The sequence below is a fragment of the Rana temporaria genome, chromosome 12, assembly GCF_905171775.1.
Source record: "Rana temporaria chromosome 12, aRanTem1.1, whole genome shotgun sequence".
NCBI lineage: Eukaryota > Metazoa > Chordata > Amphibia > Anura > Ranidae > Rana > Rana temporaria.
Window position 1 is genome coordinate 5751233 of NC_053500.1, and position 21848 is coordinate 5773080.

The 21848-nt window shown below is 47.8% G+C and overlaps 1 protein-coding gene across 1 annotated transcript in view; it reads right to left on the minus strand.

The window, feature by feature from the left end:
- Positions 1-674: 674 nt before the first annotated feature.
- Positions 675-21848, minus strand: part of SPO11 (SPO11 initiator of meiotic double stranded breaks) — a 48522-nt gene continuing 27348 nt past the window's right edge. Inside the window, exons 7-15 of the mRNA XM_040331218.1 lie at positions 20770-20878; positions 18184-18270; positions 16414-16450; positions 13276-13385; positions 13085-13184; positions 9222-9259; positions 7752-7828; positions 3916-4027; positions 675-877 (exon numbers count right to left, since the gene is read on the minus strand). Of these exons, the coding sequence (XP_040187152.1) occupies positions 758-877; positions 3916-4027; positions 7752-7828; positions 9222-9259; positions 13085-13184; positions 13276-13385; positions 16414-16450; positions 18184-18270; positions 20770-20878 (790 nt within the window). The 3' untranslated portion in view covers positions 675-757. The remainder of the gene's footprint in view (positions 878-3915; positions 4028-7751; positions 7829-9221; positions 9260-13084; positions 13185-13275; positions 13386-16413; positions 16451-18183; positions 18271-20769; positions 20879-21848) is intronic.

A 21848-nucleotide genomic window follows, 5' to 3' on the forward strand; every position in this document is an offset into this window, starting at 1 on the left:
CACAGCGGGTGTACAGACCCGGGAACTCAGCACAGGGATGGTGGGAACCCCTCATAATGGGCACAGCGGATGTACAGACCCGGGAACTCAGCACAGGGATGGTGGGAACCCCTCATAATGGGCACAGCAGGGGTACAGACCTAGGAACTCAGCACAGGGATGGTGGGAACCCCTCATAATGGGCACAGCGGGTGTACAGACCCGGGAACTCAGCACAGGGATCTTACCATAGAGTCCCTGAGAGATCTCATCCAGCAACCAATGAAATCTTAGCTTGGGACGGACTGTCTCTATAAACACAGAATATAAATAAATGTTATTTTCATTCATTTTGTTGAATTAATTAATTTTATTCTTCAAGAAGAAGTAACCGGAATGAACACATTAGAAGAAGAGCATTTCATTCATAGGATCTGTTTTATGTTCATATTATGAGACCCGTCCCTTCCACTTATCACTACGTCTTCTACTGCTGCAAAACGGCAGTTGTCAGAGGGATGTTCACACGGGGGACACAGGAAGGGGGGGACACAGGGGACAGGACAGGGGGAGACGGACACGGGGGGGGGGGGGCAGGGGGGGGACACGGGGGACAGGACAGTGGGGACACGGGGGACAGGACAGGGGGGGACGTGGGGGGGGGGGGACACCTCCATGGTAAGTGAGTTTTTATCTCTAAAGAGACTAAAGAACTCAAAACACAAAGGACATTTCATAACGGGCCAGAAATGTTTCAGATTATCTGCAGGAGTTCTCCTTAGATCCAACCTCCGTATTGCAGCTTGTTGGGTAGGTAGATCCGGGTGAGGTAGGTGGGTGACAGAGAGGTCAGGGCCTGAATCTCAGCTTTCATTTTCCTGGAAGACATGATTTCCAACTGGGAAAAAAACAAATAAAAAAATACAGAACATGAAGAGCAGAAAACATTCAGATACAAGATGACCCAAAACTTCCCTTATTTCACTCCTAGGGCTCCCCATCAGATCAGAGACTGGGATAAGCAGGACCCTCATACCTCCTGTTCCCTATTAGATGTAATGAGCAGGACCCTCATACCTCCTGTTCCCTATTAGATGTAATGAGCAGGACCCTCATACCTCCTGTTCCCTATTAGATGTAATGAGCAGGACCCTCATACCTCCTGTTCCCTATTAGATGTAATGAGCAGGACCCTCATACCTCCTGTTCCCTATTAGATGTAATGATCGGGACCCTCATACCTCCTGTTCCCTATTAGATGTAATGATCGGGACCCCCATACCTCCTGTTCCCTATTAGATGTAATGAGCAGGACCCTCATACCTCCTGTTCCCTATTAGATGTAATGAGCAGGACCCTCATACCTCCTGTTCCCTATTAGATGTAATGAGCAGGACCCTCATACCTCCTGTTCCCTATTAGATGTAATGATCAGGACCCTCATACCTCCTGTTCCTTATTAGATGTAATGAGCAGGACCCTCATACCTCCTGTTCCCTATTAGATGCAGGCTGTGATGAGCAGGACCCTCATACCTCCTGTTCCCTATTATATGTAATGATCGGGACCCTCATACCTCCTGTTCCCTATTAGATGTAATGACCAGGACCCTCATACCTCCTGTTCCCTATTAGATGTAATGATCAGGACCCTCATACCTCCTGTTCCTTATTAGATGTAATGAGCAGGACCCTCATACCTCCTGTTCCCTATTAGATGTAATGATCAGGACCCTCATACCTCCTGTTCCTTATTAGATGTAATGAGCAGGACCCTCATACCTCCTGTTCCCTATTAGATGTAATGATCAGGGCCCTCATACCTCCTGTTCCTTATTAGATGTAATGAGCAGGACCCTCATACCTCCTGTTCCCTATTAGATGAAGGCTCTATTGACCAGGACCCTCATACCTCCTGTTCCCTATTAGATGCAGGCTGTGATGACCAGGACCCTCATACCTCCTGTTCCCTATTAGATGTAATGACCAGGACCCTCATACCTCCTGTTCCCTATTAGATGTAATGATCAGGACCCTCATACCTCCTGTTCCTTATTAGATGTAATGAGCAGGACCCTCATACCTCCTGTTCCCTATTAGATGCAGGCTGTGATGACCAGGACCCTCATACCTCCTGTTCCCTATTAGATGTAATGACCAGGACCCTCATACCTCCTGTTCCCTATTAGATGTAATGATCAGGACCCTCATACCTCCTGTTCCTTATTAGATGTAATGAGCAGGACCCTCATACCTCCTGTTCCCTATTAGATGTAATGATCAGGACCCTCATACCTCCTGTTCCTTATTAGATGTAATGAGCAGGACCCTCATACCTCCTGTTCCCTATTAGATGTAATGATCAGGGCCCTCATACCTCCTGTTCCTTATTAGATGTAATGAGCAGGACCCTCATACCTCCTGTTCCCTATTAGATGAAGGCTCTATTGACCAGGACCCTCATACCTCCTGTTCCCTATTAGATGCAGGCTGTGATGACCAGGACCCTCATACCTCCTGTTCCCTATTAGATGTAATGACCAGGACCCTCATACCTCCTGTTCCCTATTAGATGTAATGATCAGGACCCTCATACCTCCTGTTCCTTATTAGATGTAATGAGCAGGACCCTCATACCTCCTGTTCCCTATTAGATGCAGGCTGTGATGACCAGGACCCTCATACCTCCTGTTCCCTATTAGATGTAATGATCAGGACCCTCATACCTCCTGTTCCCTATTATATGTAATGATCAGGACCCTCATACCTCCTGTTCCTTATTAGATGTAATGAGCAGGACCCTCATACCTCCTGTTCCTTATTAGGGTTTGGTTACCCTGTCACCTAATTGGCTGAAGCGACAGGCACTGTGATTGGACGTCCAATCATAGCAGAGAACGGGAAGAGGACAGGAGAAGACATGAGGACTCAGAGCGTGAAGGACAGCGCCGTGACCCGAGATAGGTAAGTGGCGGGGGGGGGGGGGGGGGGGCACACTGGCAACATTTTATGGGGCACAGTAGCGGCAATTGATGGGGCATGCTGGCGGCAATTGATGGGGCATGCTGGCGGCAATTGAAGCAATTGATGGGTTACACTGGCAGCAATTGATGGGGCACACTGGCGGCAATTGATGGGGCATACCAGTGGCAATTGATGGGCACATTGGCGGCAATTGATGGGCACACTGGCGGAAATTGATGGGGCACAGTGGTGGCAATTGATAGGCACAGTGGCAGCAATTGATGGGCACACTGGCAGTAATTGATGGGCACAGTGGCGGCAATTGATGGGGCACACTGGCAGCAATTGATGGGGAACGCTGGCGGCAATTGATGGGGCACACTGGCGGCAATTGATGGGGCACACTGGCGGCAATTGATGGGGCACACTGGCGGCAATTGATGGGCATGCTGGTGGCAATTGATGGGGCACGCTGGCGGCAATTGATGGGCACAGTGGCGGCAATTGATAGGGCACACTGGCAGCAATTGATGGGCACACTGGAGGCAATTTATGGGCACACTGGCGGCAATTGATGGGCACAGTGGCAGCAATTGATGGGCACAATGGCAGTAATTGATGGGCACAGTGGCGGCAATTGATGGGCACAATGGCAGTAATTGATGGGCACAGTGGCGGCAATTGATGGGCAGAGTGGCGGCAATTGATGGGGCACACTGGCGGCAATTGATGGGTACAGTAACTGCGTTTGATGGGCACAGTGGCTGCGCTTGATGTTTTTTTTTTTTTTAGTTTATTTGCGCCCCCCCCCCCCAAAAGTTTTGAGCACCAGCCGCCACTGTAATGTATCCACAGTACACCCTACAGTACAGAGCTCCAGACTAACAATGATAAATCGTGTTGGATACAGGGGGGGGGGGGGGGAGGGGAAATCACACATTTTGCTCCCATCATCCTGCCTGTGTTGACAGACCTCTCTCTTCCACAGCGGCTGGCTGGAAACATACGGCCTCTTTTCCAAACTGCGCAGTTTTTTCTGGTCCTCCTCCGATAATGGGATCAAGGCTTGTTCGGGGATGTATAACCTGAAACAGAAGTCAATGCGGAACAAATTATTTTCGTTTCCATTGACTTCAATGGGAAAACTCGCTTTGATATGTGAGTGCTTTGGATTACGAGCGTTCTCCTGGAACGGATTATGCTCGTAATTCGAGGTTCAACTGTATTTCAAGGGGACGTGTCAAAAGGTAGATGGGCAGACATGCTAGTGTGAGATCTAAGGCATCGCTACCTCCTCTCAGGAGATTTGGTGATGTCACTACTGCTCTCCTTGCTGGAGGTTCTGACCAGAGGAAGCGAAGCCCCGCCTCTACCAAGATGGTCGCCCCTGTCACCCACCTGGTGGTTGAGCCTGATGTGCAGGGAACAGCTACTCTTGTTCCTCTCACTCCGGAGGCCCTGATAGGGAAAACAGGGAACCCGAGAGTGCTGAGTCGCACAAGCGCCTGGCGGGAACGCTGGTGCTGGGCTGACCTAGAATCCTGTTCACTCCGGAGCGGTGTCAGCGGTGCTGAGGAAGGCTGGACGCCAGGTGGCTGGGGCCGGATGCAGGAACCCGAAGTCAGGGCAGGTGGAGATCAAGGGTAGCCAGGGGCAAGCCGGGTCTCAGGAACAGGTAGATAGCGGATAACAGGTCAGGAAGGGCATTGCCAGTATACAGAATGGTGCATCAGGACAAATATCTGTGCACAGGCGCGGGCCAGCAGTGCACATCATTCGCGATCACAGAGTCGAGGAGGTGTGTGAGTACATGCCAAGGAGGCCATTTACACTGACATGCTGCACCAGTGCTGTCTGCAAAAACTGTATCTGGCTTTCTGTTATCGACCAGGAGTGCCTTGTCTACTACTGATATCTGCCTGTACTGACCCCGGCTTGACACTGGACTATGCTTCTTTCTGTTTTTTGCCTGCTCATCCATTAGCCAGTCCCTGCCGATCATCTGCCTGCTGCCCAACCTGTCTTTGCTGATCATCTTCCTGCTGCCCAGCCCGTCCTTGCTGATCATCTGATTGCTGCCCAGCCCATCCCTGCTGATCATCTGCCCACTGCCCAACCTGTCTTTGCTAGTCATCTTCCTGGTGCCCAGCCAGTCACTGCTGATCATGCGCCTGCTGCCCAGCCCGTCCCTGCTGATCATCTGATTGCTGCCCAGCCCGTCCCTGCTGATCATCTGATTGCTGCCCAGCCCATCCCTGCTGATCATCTGCCCACTGCGCAGCCAGTCCACAGCACTGCCCAGCCCGTCCCTGCTGATCATCTGCCTGCTGCACAGCCAGTCTAAGCTGATTCTTTGCCCACTGCCCAGCCAGTGCCTGCTGATCGTCTGCTTGCTGCCCAGCCAGTGCTTGCTGATCATTTTCCTGCTGCCCAGCCAGTCCTTGCTCATCATCTGCTTGCCGCCCAGCCAGTCCTTGCTGATCCTCTTCCTGCTGCCCAGCAAGTCCTTGCTGATCCTCTTCCTGCTGCCCAGCCAGTCCTTGCTGATCCTCTTCCTGCTGCCCAGCCAGTCTTTGCTGATCATCTGCCTGCTGCCCAACCAGTTACTAATGATCATCTGCCTGCTGCCCAGCCCATACCTGCTGATCATCTGCCTGCTGCCCAGCCCATACCTGCTGATCATCTGCCTGCTGCCCAGCCCATACCTGCTGATCATCTGCCTGCTGCCCAGCCCATACCTGCTGATCATCTGCCTGCTTCCCAGCCCACCCTTGTTGATCATCTGCCTGCTGCCCAGCCAGGCCTTTCTGATCATCTGCTTGTTGCCCAGCCATCTTTGCTGATCCTCTGCCCACTGCCCAGGCAGTCCCTGCTGATCATCTGCTTGCTGTCCAGCCTGTCCTTGTTGATCATGTGCCTGCTGCCCAGCTAGTCTTTAGCTGATCCTCTGCCCACTGTCCAACCTGACTCTGCCCATCTACCATACCAGCTGCTGTCTTGGGCAATGTGAAAATGAAAACGTGTGCATCGAAAAAAAGGACTTTCCCTTTTTTTATGGGATGTAGAGAACATATCATCAACCAATGCAGAAGATCTAACAACGCTTTAGAATAACACCCTCAATAAGCCTTATACGATATCATAATACAGTAAAACCTTGGTTTGAGAGTAACTTGTTTTGAGAGCGTTTTGCAAGTTAAACAAAAATTGTAATAACTTTTGACTTGATATACAAGCGATGTCTTGATATACAAGTAACATCACGTCCCAACTGAGTATAAAAGAGAAGAGAGAGGCGCCTCTAAGTGTAGCAATATGGTTACATTTAATGAAGGTACAACATTTAGCAACTTATTGCTACACTTAGCGGCGCCTCTCTTCTCTTTTATACTCTTTAGCTTCTGATGGATTTTGCTTCTAATCCCCTTGTGGAGGCTTCCATCTGTGGATGGACGTTTTATAGTTACACAACCGATCACATCGCTATAATCTTTTTATATGGACTATAAACTGAAGGACTTATGAATAAATGGTTGTGGAACGAATCCTCTGAGTTTCCATTATTTCTTATGGGGTAAATTGCTTTGATTTACAAGTGCTTTGGATTACAAGCATGTTTCTGGAACAAAGTATACCCGTAATCTGAGGTTCCACTGTACTATTTGATGACTCCAAGCTGACCAATTATTAGGAACCATAATCCCTTTTGCTCAAATTACTACTAAAATAATCTGTATATACAGGGGGCCAGATTCAGGTACCTGCACTGCGGCGTAACGTATCTCGTTTACGTTACACCGCCGCAAGTTTTCAGCGCAAGTGCTTGATTCACAAAGCACTTGCCTGTAAACTTGCGGCGGTGTAACGTAAATGCGTTCGGCGCAAGCCCGCCTAATTCAAATGGGGCGTGTACCATTTAAATTAGGCGCGTTCCCGCGCCGAACGTTCTGCGCATACTCCGCTAGGAAATTTCCCGCCGTGCTTTGCACGAAATTACGGCGCCCCGACGTGTTTTTTGTACGGCGACGTGCGTTACGTCCTTTCATATTCCCAGACGTCTTACGCAAAAAAAAAAAAAAATTGAAATTCGACGCGGGGACGACGGCCATACTTTAACATGGCTGGTCTAAATCTAAGCCATGACATAGCAGCCGTAAGTTTGCGACGGGAAAAGCCGACTAGCGTCGACGTAAGAGAATGCGACGAACGCGCGTACCTTCGTGAATCGCTAGTAAACAGCTCATTTGCATACCCGACGTGGAAAACGACGCAAACTCCACCCAGCGGGCGCCGGAGTATTACACCTACGATCCGAAGGCGTACGAAGCCGTACGCCCTGTCGGATCGAAGCCTAAAGCCGTCGTAACTTGTTTTGAGGATTCAAAACAACGCTACGACGCGGGAAAATTTGAAAATACGCCGGAGTATCAGTAGATACGCCGGCGTTTTACAACTGTGAATCTGGCCCAGGAAGCCTAGGCTGGCTTGACGTGGCAATTTTCAATTCCATTTTATTATTTTTTTATATCAAAAGAAAACCAAAGACATAAAATTGTGGTTTTGATTGACTATAAATAGACGGGATGGAAAGTTCCATGGCCAAGCACTGCGGATAAATCTGATCAGTATCTAATTTTTCTAATTTCCCTTCTTTTTTTTTTTTTTAAGTGTCTGAGTTGTCACTTTATTGTCCAGTTCCAACTTCACAATCGACGGATTCCGGAGAGTCGATCAAACTCCTAGCGGATGAAAAGTGGTTATAAGTGACTGACAATCTCTTTTGCACAATAGTTTCTGGGTTTCCCTCACCTCTCAATGTCGGAAGGCAGCAAGCCGAGCCAAGCTACAGATGGGACGGTTAAATTACGAGCCTCGAAGGACATGGACTGTAAGGTAATGAGCATTGAGCGTTAGTGGTGGCGGCGGCAACAACACCTGTTCTCTCAACTCAAGTCTAAAGAGAACGGGCCAGATTCACAAAGAGATACGCCGGTGTATTATCTACAGATACACCATCGTATCTCTGACTTACACTGGTCCTATCTATGCGCCTGATTCATAGAATTACGCATAGATAGGGCGAAGATCTGACAGTGTTACACTGTCGGATCTTTTTTTCCATTTAAAAATGGCGCCGGGGGCGTTCCCGCTGATTTCCGATAAATAATATGTAAATCAGCGAGATACGCAAATTCACGAACGTACGCGGACCCGACGCAGTCTTCTTACGACGTTTCCGTAGCGGCATACCCGTCGTATACTTACCCCTGTTTTTAGCAGGCGCAGCCAATGTTAAGTATAGCCGGCGTTCCCACGTCGAATTTGAATTTTCTAACGTCGTTTGCGTACGCCGATTCACAAACACGCGCGTCGCAAGTCACGCTCACGTCGAAACCACTGACGTCCTAGTGACGTCAGTGGGAGCAATGCACGCCGGGAAATTCCCCGGACGGCGCATGCGCATTTAAATCGGCGCGGGAACGCGCCTGATTTAAATAGTACACTCCCCTAGCCGCGGAATTTGAATTCCGCCGGGGGATTTAGGATCCGCCGTCGCAAGTTTGGAGGTAAGTTGTTTGTGAATTAGCCACTTGCCTCTCAAACTTGCGGGAGCGGATCTTAATTCACGTAGAACGAGCGGATCTATAGATCCGCTGAGCTACGTGAATCTGGCCCAAAATGTTTATACATTTGCACTTACGTCGGCGTATCTTGTTATACGTCGGCGTAAGTGCTTTGTGAATCTGGGCCAAAATATATATTTTTTTTAAAATTGTCGTTTTTTTTTCTTATGTTTTTTACATTTTTTTTAATCGGATATGTTTTATAGCAGAAAGTAAAAAATATATATATATATATATATATATATTTTTTTTTTAATTGACGATCATTTTTGTTGGTAGCGCAAAAGAAAAAATAAACACCGCAGAGGTGATCAAATACCACCAAAAGAAAGCTCTATTTGTGGGGGAAGGAACGGACATCAATTTTATTTGGGTGCAGCGTTGCACGACCGCGCAATTGTCAGTTAAAATAACACAAAAAAAAATGCTCTGGCCGTTAAGGGGGTAAAATCTTTCGGGGGTGAAGTGGTCAAAATAACGCAGTGCCATATCGCAAAAAAATGGCCTGATCATGAGGGGGGTAAAACCTTTCCGGTCCTTAAGTGGTTAAAGTAGCGCAGTGCTGAATAACAAAAAAAAAAAAAATGCACTGGTTATGAAAGGGAAGGGGGGGGGGGGGAACCTTTTCGGAGGTCAAATGGTTAAAAGTACTCACCACAGATCCATACTTGTAGATACACATGATCTCTATCCCTGGTACAAACAGAAAACACATTACAGGGAACATATTGGTAAGAAGGACACAGTAAGGTATAATGTGACTATAAAACATTTTTCTCCTGTTGCTAAAACACAAGGGGGTAGATTCAGGTACCTTTTGCGGCGGCGTATCTCCAGATACGCCGCCGTAATTTGAATTCCGCGCCCGCGTAGCGTTACGCCGATTCACAAAGGCAGTTACGCTGAAAAAATAGGCTTCGTCCACCGACGTAACTTGATTGCGGCGGGGCGTAGAATTGTGTGCAATATAACTTTGCCCGCTAGGGGCGCTTCCGTTGTTGTCGGCGTAGAATATGCTAATTTATTAGATACGCCGATTCACAAACGTACGTGCGCCCGGCGTTCGTTTTTTTACGTTGTTTGCGTTAAGGCTTTTTCGGCGTAAGGCTGCTCCTGCTATTAGGAGGCGCAGCCCATGTTAAGTATGGACGTCGTTCCCGCGTCTAATTTTGAAAATTTTACGTCGTTTGCTGGACGCCATTTACGTTCACGTCGAAACCAATGACGTCCTTGCGAAGTCATTTACCGCAATGCACGTCGGGAAATTTTAGGGACGGCGCATTCGCAGTACGTTCGGCACGGAAACGCGCCTAATTTAAATGATCCACGCCCGCTACCGGATCATTTGAATTACGCGCGCTTACGCCGGCCCCTTTTACGCTACGACGCCGCAACTTACGGAGCAAGTGCTTCGTGAATACAGCGCTTGCTCCTGTAATTTACGGCGGCGTAGCGTAAAGACGATACGCTGCGCCGCCGTATCAGTGCGCGCCCCTACCTGAATCTACCCCAATGGGGGTCAATTCACTAAGCAGCTTAGAGATTGTTTTTATTAATTTTTTCCTGCTTTAACTCTTCATTAAATAATTTCATTCACATACATAATTAAGCATGACCCCCCCCCCCCCCGGTCACTACGGGACTCAGCAGTCAAGTCTACGGCGGGCTACGTCTAGGTCAGACACTCCCACAAAGAGTCAAATCCCAAAGAGACTGACGGAGGTTGCAGTAGTGGAACAAAGGGTAGGAAGGAGACCAGGGCCACTGAACGGGTGAGCCACGCAGACCCCGCTCTCGCTGCGATTGGACACAGCGGGAGCCAATCAGTCGATCCTGGGACAGAAGCAGAGCGGCGATCAAGGTGGATTGCCACGCTCGTCAGTATGGAAGGTAGCGATTCTGAGCTAGATTCATAAAGCCCGCCGTAAGTTTGTGCGGGCGTAGCGTATCTGAAATACGCTACGCCGCCGTAAATTAGTGAGGCTGGGGCTGGATTCACAAAGAATCTGCGCCCTAAGTTACGGCGGCGTAGCGTACATCTGCCTGCGTAAGCGCGCCAAATTCAAATTCTGAAAAGGTGGGCGTGTTTTAGGTAAATAAAACATGCCCCTACGTAAATGACGTCTCTCACGAACGGCGCATGCGCCGTTCGTGAAAGAATCCCAGTGCGCATGCTCGAAATTCCGCCGCAAATCGTCAATGCTTTAGACGTGAACGTAATTTACGCACGGCCCTATTCGCGAACGATTTTCGCAAACAACGCAAAATTAGACGCTGGCCCGACGTCCATACTTAACATTGGTTGCTCCTCATATAGCAGGAGCAACTTTACGCCAAAAAAAACCTTACGCAAACAACGTAAAAAATACCGCCGGGCGCACGTACGTTTCTGAATCGGCGTATCCAGCTCATTTGCATATTCTACGCTGAAATCGACGGAAGCGCCACCTAGCGGCCAGCGTAAATATGCAACTAAGATACGACGGCGTAAGAGACTTACGCCAGTCGGATCTTAGGCAAATTTCGGTGTATCTTGCTTTCTGAATACAGAAAGAAGATTTGAATTTACGCCGGCGTATCAATAAATACGCCGGCGTAAATTCTTTATGAATCTAGCCCTCTGTATTTCTGCGTCTCTGCCTTCCAATAGTACAAGCACCTCCCCCCACAGTGAGTAAGCGCATTTTAGGCACACAGTTAACACTTTGATCCCCCCCCTAATGTTAACCCCCTTCCCAGCCAGTGTCATTAGTACAGTGACAGTCCCTTTTTTTAGCACTGATCACTGTATTAATGTCACTGGTTCCCACAAAGTGTCAGTTAGTGTCATATTGTCCGTCTCAATATCGCAGTCCTGCTATACTGTATATCACTGCTGCCATTACTAGTAAAAAAAATAAAAATGAACTGTTCTGCCCCAAAAAAGTCACAGTTAGACCCCTTTCACACTGAAGGCGCTTTTCAGGCGTTTTAGCGCTAAAAATAGCGCCTCTTAAGCCTCCCCGCTCTCTGTCATTGTCACAGCAAAAAGTGCTATAAAAATGCACTGATTACCGTGAAAATGAAAATTTGCAGTTTAGGAGTTAACCACTAGGGGGCGCTGTAGGGGTTAAGTGTGACCTCATATGTGTTTCTAATGGTAGGGGGGCGTGGCTGGACGTGTGACGTCAGTGATCGTCTTTCCCTATATCAGGGAACACACGATCACTTGACACTGCCACAATGAAGGACGGGGGAAGGTGTGTTACACTCACCTCTCCCCGTTCTTCAGCTCCGGGGGGGGGGGGGGGGGGCGATCGTGACCCCACGGCTGGGCTTAAAGAGACACGTACAGGTACGTGATTGTGCCCAGCCGTGCCATTCTACCGACGTATATCGGCGTGAAGGGGTCCTTAACTACTAGCCGACCAGCCACCGTCATTATACGGCGGCAGGTCGGCTCTCCTGGGCGAGAGCCCGTAGCTATACGTCCGCTCTTCGAGCAGCCACTAGGGGCGCGTGTGCGCGCCGCCCGCTCGCCCCCGACTCCCGTGCGTGTGCCCGGCGGGCTCGATCGCCGCCGGGCACCCGCGATTGCTCGTTACAGAGCGGGGACCGGGAGCTGTGTGTGTAAACAGCTCCCGGTCCTGTCAGCGGGGGAAATGCTGATCTTCTGTTCATACAATGTATGAACAGAGGATCAGTGTTTCCCCTAGTGAGGCCACCCCCCCTACAGTTAGAACACACCCAGGGACATACTTAACCCCTTCCCCGCCCCCTAGTGTTAACCCCTTCACTGCCAGTGGCATTTTTATTGTAATCCAATGCATTTTTATAGCACTGATCGCTATAAAAATGCCAATGGTCCCAAAAATGTGTCAAAAGTGTCCGAAGTGTCCGCCATAATGTCGCAGTACCGAAAAAAATATGCTGATCGCCGCCATTACTAGTAAAAAAAATATATTAATAAAAATGCCATAAAAATACCCCCTATTTTGTAAACGCTATAACTTTTGCGCAAACCAATCAATAAACGCTTATTGCGATTTTTTTTTACGAAAAATATGTAGAAGAATACGGCCTAAACTGAGGAAGAAAAATTTTTTTTTTTATATATTTTTGGGGGATATTTATTACAGCAAAAAGTAAAAAATATTCATTTTTTTCAAAATTGTCGCTCTATTTTTGTTTATAGCGCAAAAAATAAAAACCGCAGAGGTGATCAAATACCACCAAAAGAAAGCTCTATTTGTGGGGAAAAAAAGGACGCCAATTTTGTTTGGGAGCCACGTCGCACGACCGCGCAATTGTCAGTTAAAGCGGCGCAGTCCCGAATCGCAAAAAGTGCTCTGGTCTTTGGGCAGCAATATGGTCCGGGGGTTAAGTGGTTAAGCTACAACGAGGACTTTGAAATAGTAAAGTGCATGGCTACTTCTATCTTTGCTAATTCTGCTTCTTTCTTATCCTATAGTGTTTGCTTTGGTCTAATCAGCGTTTTTAACAACACGTCTCACCACCACCACTCAGAGATTACAGTACCATGCGGGTCACAGTCCACCAGAGTGAAAATCGGAACCCGGAAAGTGTCCCACAGCTTGCGGAGGAAGAGCCTGGTGTTCAGATCCGGAACTCCTTTACCCTGGCAACAAGACATACAGGAAGTTTTTTTTACGAAAATCAGGTCCCGAGGTTTCCGTCCAGGGGAAAAAAACGACGCAGTCACATCTTACCGTGATGAGGATGCAGGGGCCGCACTTCCCGCAAAAATCATCATCGAGGAGCCGCTGGAGGGTGGCGTCTTTTTCAATAATGAGGACAAAGCGGGCTTGGGTTCTCATGTCTCCGGGGTGAAGGAGGTACAACAACTGGACAACGCATATTAAAAAATTTACATTTTCTCTACTTCATATCGGGCAGTGAGGCCAACGCGTTTCAGGTGTTATACAGTAGGGGGGAAATAGTGATTTGATTAAAACAAACCTTTACATATCCTTTAACCACTTGAGACCCGCGCTATAGACAAAAGACGTCCACAGCACGGCTCTCAAGTGCCAAGTGGACGTCTTTGGACGTCATTTAAAGTGCATTACCCGCGCACGCCACTGGGGGGCGCGCAGCGGGTAAACACTGTCCCGGCGCATCGCTGAAGAGCCGATGCACGTGCCTGGCAGCCGCGATGTCCGCCGGGTACACGCGATCGGTGGGAACACAGCAGGAACGTGGAGCTCTGTGTGTAATGATGAGGTGTAAACACAGAGCTCCACGTGCTGTCAGAGGAGAGGAGACCGATCTGTGTCCCTTGTACATAGGGACACAGCATCGGTCACCTCCCCCAGTCACCCCCCTTCCCCCACACAGTTAGAAACACATCCAGGATACACATTTAACCCCTTCCTCGCCCCCTAGTGTTAACCCCTTCCCTGCCAGTCACATTTATATAGTAATTAGTGCATTTTTATAGCACTGATCGCTGTATAAATGTGAATGGTCCCAAATTTGTGTCAAAAGTGTCCGATACGTCCGCCGCAATATCGCAGTCCCAATAAAAAAATCGCAGATCGCCGCCATTACTAGTAAAAAAATAAATAATAAAAAAAAATCATAATTCTGTTCCCCATTTTGTAGGTGCTATAACTTTTGCGCAAACCAGTCGCTTATTGCGATTTTTTTTTTACAAAAATACGTCTAAAAATACGTATCGGCCTTAACTGAGAAAAATTATTTTTTTTTTTTTTTTAAATTGGGATATTTATTATAGAAACAAGTAGAAAATATATATATATTTTTTAAATTGTGGCACTTTTTTGTTTATAGCACAAAAAATAAAAACCGCAGAGGTGATCAAACACCACCAAAAGAAAGCTCTATTTGTGGGGAAAAAAGGATAACAATTTTGTTTGGGAGCCACGTCGCACGACCGCGCAATTGTCAGTTAAAGCGACACAGTGCCGGAAGCTGAAATTTCGCCTGGGCACGAAGGGGGTTTATGTGCCCAGTAAGCAAGTGGTTAAAGAGGAAGTAACTGCTATTTTTTTTTCTTCTCACCTGCAAAGAAAAGGCATAATGTGCTAGTATGCGTCACTTACTAGCACATTATGTGAAACTTACCTGCAAACGAAGCCCTTGTTGTCACCGCTGGAGGCCTCATCCATCTTCACCCGTCTTCCTCCCGGGTCCACGGACTCCGGCTGTGTGACTGGCCGGAGCTGCGTGACGTCACCTCGGCACATGCGCATGGGAGCCACGCGGTCATGGCACAGGGCTCTAAAGAAACATCAGGGGTCGCAAGGCGCACGTTTAGGATATATTTACAGTACCTATAGGTAAGTCTTATTATAGGCTTACAAACAATACAGGGAGGTTTACTTCCTCTTTAAAAAAGGGTGCAGGGATCTTTTTCCTGTGTTCCCCACAGGTACAGCAGCCCATTCAAACGAAGCCTAGTGCCGCGTACACACGAACGTTTTTCGGGATGTAAAAAATGTCATTAAAAACGATCGTGTGTGGGCTCCAGTGCATTTTTCATGACATAAAAAATGGCCATTAAAAATTTAGAACATGCTCAGAAGCAAGTTATGAGACGGGAGCGCTCGTTCTGGTAAAACTACAGTTCGTAATGGAGATAGCACATTCATCACGCTGTAACAGACAGAAAAGCGCGAATCGTCTTTTACGAACACAAAATCAGCAGAAGCAGCCCCAAGGGTGGCGCCGTCCGCATGGAACTTCCCCTTTATAGTGCCGTCGTACCGTGTTGTACGTCACCGTGCTTTGCTAGAGCATTTTTTTTTTTCACGATCGTGTGTAGGCAAGGCCGGCTTAAAGGGGAGTTCCAGACTTTTTTTACGTTTATTAAGGCTGCATTCACACCTCCGCGACAAGTAACGCCGCGTACGCGGCGTATTTTGCCGCGAATAGTGTAACTTTTTTTTTTTTTTTACAAATCCTTCCCATTGCTTTGTATGGCTGAACGCCAATGCCGCCTGAAAAAAAGGGTCCGGGACTTTTTTTCAGGCGGCAGGCGTACGGCGTCTATGAGATGTGAACCATCTCCATAGACAGCAATGGGAATTCTCCCCTCCAGCGGCACGAGCGTCCGGCGTTGGGCGTTTTGTCGCGGAGGTGTGAATGGGGTGTAAAAGTCAGCAGCTACAAAAAGTGTAGCTGCTGGCTTTTAATAAACAGACACTTACCTTCTCCACGGTTCCGGCGTCTTCATTCCTAGTGTGGGCACCCGGCAGTGACAACTTTCGGCTTCACGGCCGGGCACCCACTGCGCATGCGCGAGTGGCGCGGCGCCTTCCAATTGGACAGGCACTCGCCTACAGGGAGGGGCTGCAATAAGGCGATTAAGCTATTCGCCTTACCAGCCCCTCGGCGGAAGGAGGAAGTGGGACAGGAAGTCCCACTCCTCCTGACCCCCCCCCCCCTAAAAAAATGACATGCCAAATGTGGCATGTAAGGGGGGAAGGAGTGGATTAAGCGGAAGTTCCATTTTTAGGTGGAACTCCGCTTTAACAATAATCAGGTTGAAAAAAACTTCATTTTTTTCTAGACCATTGAAAATGGTCGTGTGTACGCGGCATAAAGCATTAAAATAAATCTGTATGTGACAAAACAAATCAAAGGAGAAAAAAAAACTGATTTCAGGTGAACGTTACATGTTAAAAAATGTTATAGTTGAAATAAAAAAAAAATGCCCAAAAAAACGTAATGCAGCGGTTTGACATTTTCTTGTAGCTGCAAATCGATGTGAAAAGCCGAGGTGGCTGGTATCTTTCCACACAACTTTGTTTGGTTTGGAGTCTCCTCGTCCTTCTGGGTGTTTTAATTTCACGCCTGGTTTATCCGCAGCACTTAAAGGATACCCCGGATTCCGTCCACATTAGATGGAATAAGGACTCCCTAAAAAAAAAAAACAACAAGGAAATTGGTTTTATGGTCTGGGTTAAAAGGACACCCCGCTCATAAATACTGCACTCAGGCACTGAATGAAAGATGACGTTACGCTGAGTAAATGGATACCTAACATGTAACGGTTTAAAATTGCAGGCACTCCTGGAATGGCGACAAACTACGGTACTTAAAAATCCCCATAGGCGACGCTTTAAAAAATGTCTACAGTTTAGGGTTACGGAGGAGATCTAGGGCTAGAATTATTTCTCTCGCTCTGACAATTGTGGCGATATCTCACATCGTGGTTTGACTTACTTACTTACGTATGCATTCGCTTTTGCCCACGAACATGAAGGGGGGGGGGGGGGCACTTTTATTTATTTATTTTTATTTTACACTGTCCCTTTAAAAAACAAAAAACATGTCATCAATTTTATTGCTGTCACAAGGAATGTAACCATCCCTTGTGACAGTAATAGGTGGTGACAGGTCCTCTTTATGGAGGGATTTGGGGTCTATAAGACCCCAAATCCCTCCTTTGCACCTAAAGTTGTTGTATAGTTTTTTTTTTTTACTTTTACCCTACAGGTAAGCCTATGATAAGACCTATAATAAGGCTTACCTGTAGGTAAAAAAAAAATATCTCCTAAACCTTTACGGTTTAGGAGATATTCCCCTCGCAATGAGCCGCTGAATGTAGCGTCGCATGCGCCCAGGGGATTTTCGGCTTAAGGCCCGGCAGACGCCGCACCTTGCCGGAAAGAAGTCTCCAGCGAGCAAGCACGCGAGTGACGACATCGCGGCTACAGCCACTAACAGCGCTGGAGCCGCGATACACGGAAGACATGGCGAGGCAAGATGTCATCTCCCTCGGCGTGGACCAGGCAAGTTACTGATGCCTCGTTCTAAGGTAAGTATTTCATAATGAGCTAGTGTGCAGTGCATACTAGCTCATTTTGCCTTTTGCTTTACAGGGTTAAAAAAAAAAAAGTTCAGCGGGTTTACTACTGCTTCAAAAGCATTCAAATGCCAAGTTTGGCTGTTTTGAATGCTGTCTTTTTTTTAAAATCTGGGACCTTTAAGGCTCCGGTAAACAGGAAGTGATGTCACGACATCGCTTCTGGGTTTTTAGATCCGAGACCGGATTAAAGCCGAATCCAGCATTGCTCGGGTCTCCGGCCAGCCGGTGGAGGTGCTGGCTAGTCGCTTGTGTCTCCTGGTGGGGCGGGAGAACCCGGGCGAGTCTTCTCTAAAGAATGGAACCAGGGTGATGCTTGCAGCTGCAGGCAACCCCCCCCCCCCCCCCGGGACAACCCCTTACAGGCCGAGGCCGCATATTTGCGTTACGTTGGCGTGAAGGGGGTTAATACCACTTTAAGCAAACTAAACATTATTCAGTTAGGCCCCTTTCACACTTGTGCAACCTGAAAGTCAAGCAACTTTACAGCGATTTTGGCCGCACTTGTGTAATCTTGAGGTCTGTGGACCTAAAGTCGCAATCAAAGTCGGACCAAAAGTAGTGCAGGGACTACTTTGAAGACGCTGCGACTTGAAGACGCACAGATATAAAAACGGTACTCATTTGAAATCATGAGGTACAACTTGTCCTTTGACTTTGCAGTCTCAAGTCGCAGGACAAGTTGCACAAGTGTGAAAGGGGCCTTAGGGTTTACTAGTACAGCAAGGCTGGGAGATAGTCATGGGGTTATGTACCGAGGATTTCAGATCTGTGCTGTACGTACCGAGGAAGTAGTGTTGCAAATCACCCTTGTCCCGTCTTCTTCTGTGAACACCAGATCCCCGGCCACGCAGCCTTTGGAGGTAGATAGCTGGAAATAAAAAAACGCACAGATAGGGGCGCATGTCTATAAGGCTGATAATCATCAAGCATTTTCGGCAGGAAACTTGTTGAAAGGGGTGTTTTAAGGGACAACTACTTTGTGACCTTTACTGGAATTATGTAGGCCAACATTTTTTATGGTCTCTAAAAAAAAAAAAAAAGAGGGGGGGGGGAAATATAGGCCCAGATTCACGTAGGGAGCGCGTATTTGTGGGCGGGCATAACGTATCCTATTTACGCTACGTCTCCGCAACTTTGACAGGCATGTGCAGTATTCACAAAGCAAAGTTGCGGCTGCGTAGCGTAAATAGGCCGGCGTAAGCCCGCCTAATTCAAATATGGAACATGTGGGCGTGTTTTATGCTAATCTACTGTGACCCCACGTAAATGACGCTTTTTATGAACGGCGCATGCGCCGTCCGTGAAAGTATCCCAGTGCGCATGCTCCAAATTAACCCGCAAAAAGCCAATGCTTTCGACGTGAACGTAAATGCCGCACAGCCCTATTCGCGAACGACTTACGCAAACGACGTAATCGACGGAAAATTTGACGCTGTTCCGACGTTCATACCTAACATTGGTACGCCTCATAGAGCAGGGGTAACTTTAACGCCGGGAAAAAGCCTAAGGTAAACGGCGTATCTGTACTGCGACGGCCGGGCGTACGTTCGTGAATCGGCGTATCTAGCTGATTTACATATTCTAAGCGTAAATCAGCGTACACGCCCCTAGCGGCCAGCGTAAATATGCATATGCTGGTCGTATCTTATACAAATTCTGGCGTATCTGATTCTTTGAATCAGGCGCCAAGATACGACGCCTCAGACTCAGAGATACGACGGCGTATCTGGAGATACGCCGTCGTATTTCCTACGTGATTCTGGGCCATACTTTATAAATAAAGGAGTAAAAAGATAACCACACATGATGTGAAACCGAGACAACATGAGCTAAGAAACCATGAGCAGGTCTCTTGTCAATGGTGGAGTCTGAAGTAAAAAAAAAAGAGCCCAGCGTGGTCCTGAGCTCCGTGACTGCACCCATGGGACCCGCGGACCCGATCGCCGCCGGGGTCCCGCGATCGGGTCACAGAGTTGAAGAACGGGGAGAGGTGAGTGTAAACAAATCTTCCCCCGTTCTTTCTAGTGTGACTGCCACTGATTGTCTGTTCCCTCTAATAGGGAACGACGATCAGTAATGTCACACGCCAAGCCACGCCCCCACACAGTAGTAATCACTCCCTAGGAAAACACTTAACCCCTTCAGCGAACCCCTACAGGTTAACCCCTTCACTGCCAGTGTCATTTTCACAGTAATCAATGCATTTTTATAGCACTGATCGCTGTAAAAATGACAATGGCCCCAAAATAGTGTCAAAAGTGTCCGATATGTCCGCCATAATGTCGCAGTCACGATAAAAAAAATCACTGATCGCCGCCATTACTAGTAAAAAAAAAGGAATAAAAATGCCATAAAACTATCCCCTATTTTGTAGACGATATAACTTTTGCGCAAACCAATCGATAAACGCTTATTGTGATTTTATTTTTACCAAAAATAGGTAGAAGAATACGTATCGGCCTAAACTGAGGGAAAAAAAATGTTTTTTTTTTAAATATATTTTTGGGGGATATTTATTATAGCAAAAAGTAAAAATATATAATTTTTTTCAAAAGTGTGGCTCCATTTTTGTTTATAGCGCAAAAAATAAAAACCGCAGAGGTGATCAAATACCACCAAAAGAAAGCTCTATTTGTGGAAAAAAAAGTGACGTCAATTTTATTTCGGAGCCACGTCGCACGACCGTGCAATTGTCAGTTAAAGTGACGCGGTGCCGAATCGCAAAAAAAGGGGCCTGGTCCTTCAGCTACAAAATGGTCCGGGGCTGAAGTGGTTAAACCTGAACACATATTAATTACACGGGTTCTGTGGCGGATTAAGGTGGTAATTAAACTCACTTGTTGCCTTATCCGCATTCAATTAGCCCCAGAACCTGTGTAATTCATATGTGTTCAGGTTTAAGGCTCCATTCACATCTAGGCGGACGAAATCGCGGCGTTTTGTACCGCGATTTGCGGCGACAAAACGCCGGTATTGTCCGCCCAGATGTGCCCCAGAATGACCCCCTCTATGGAGATGCTTCCCATCTCCTAGCCGAAACGCCGAAAGACGCCTGAAAAAAAGGTCCGGGACCTTTTTTCAGGCGATAGGCGTCAGGCGTCCGGCGTGCAGATGTGAACCATCTCCATAGAGGGACATGTATTTCCAGCCGTCTGGCGACAGCGGCGTAGTGCTACAGGCGTAAAAACGCCTAGATGTGAATGCGGTCTAAAGGGATGAGGTGGCACCCCTAGTACCAGGCTTTGGAAATCTGTTAAATGTGAGTGAGTGCCTGGATTCATTGGACATCGGCTCCGTTCACTGAAGTGACGTATTGAAGAAAAAAATGTTCTGTATAAAGTGACTGAGGAATGATACCACAACATACGATATGTAAGCTCCTTCTGGGAATCCTCAACATGCAGGAAATATCCGTGATTATACTGTCCACTGTCCTCTGACTTCCATAGAGCTGAACGTTATCATAGAAGATGTCCCTAAAGAATAAGGAACATGAAAATGACAGTTTATTCCGTTACACTGATCTCTGTGTTAGTGTCACTGGTGATGTCAGTGGCAGTTAGCCAGTTCCCACAAAGTGTCAGTTAGTGTCAGCTGACCTACTGAGGAAGTAGACTCAGCAGGTCGGCCCAGACTCCCCCGTGCCATGCAACAATCCAGCGTTTCCCTTGGGAATTCTGAGGTGTTCCAAGGCCAGCAAGAAGATGCAACCCCTCTGGCGCCTTCTCGGTCTGTCCCTGAGTCTCCTTCTCCCATTGGCCAAAGCTAATAAAGCTGCTTGGGCGGCAGGGCCGATCCTAGGCAGGGTGCACAGGGTGCATTGCACCCAGGCGCCTGCAGAGGTGGGGGCGCCGAAGTGGCAGAGTTCTCCCCTCCCTTCTCTCCTTGTTTGTGTCCGTCCATAACTAGTGTTCTAAGCATAAGTGTGTGTCTGCAGTCTCTGACCGTCTCCTGTATCATGTCTGTAGTATGTCTGGGGCTCTTTCTAACAGACTCTCTAACAGAAGCCCTCTCTGTGTCCATCAGAGAGGCCCCCCTCCAGGTCCCAATAAAGTTCTCTGCTTCTCTTCCTGTATTTTGTTTATTGTTAAGAGATCATGTAAGGATCCCAGGGTAATGAAGACTTTGTGGGGGAGCATTTCTGTGGTTGAGTCATTGCCATAGAAACATTTGTAAAGGGGAGGAGTTAGTATAATGACCATGTGGGGGCGCCGGAAATATTTCTGCACCCAGGCGTCTGTGACCCTAGGATCGGCCCTGTTGGGCGGCACAGTGGTGTAGTGGGTAGCACTCTCACTTAGCAGTAAAATGGTTGCTGGTTTGAATCCCAACCACGACACTACCCGCCTGGAGTTTGCATGTTCCCCCTGTGCCTGCAGGGGGTACTCTGGTTTCCTCTCATGCTCCAAAGACAAGCTAGTAGGTTAATTGGCTTCTGTGTAAATT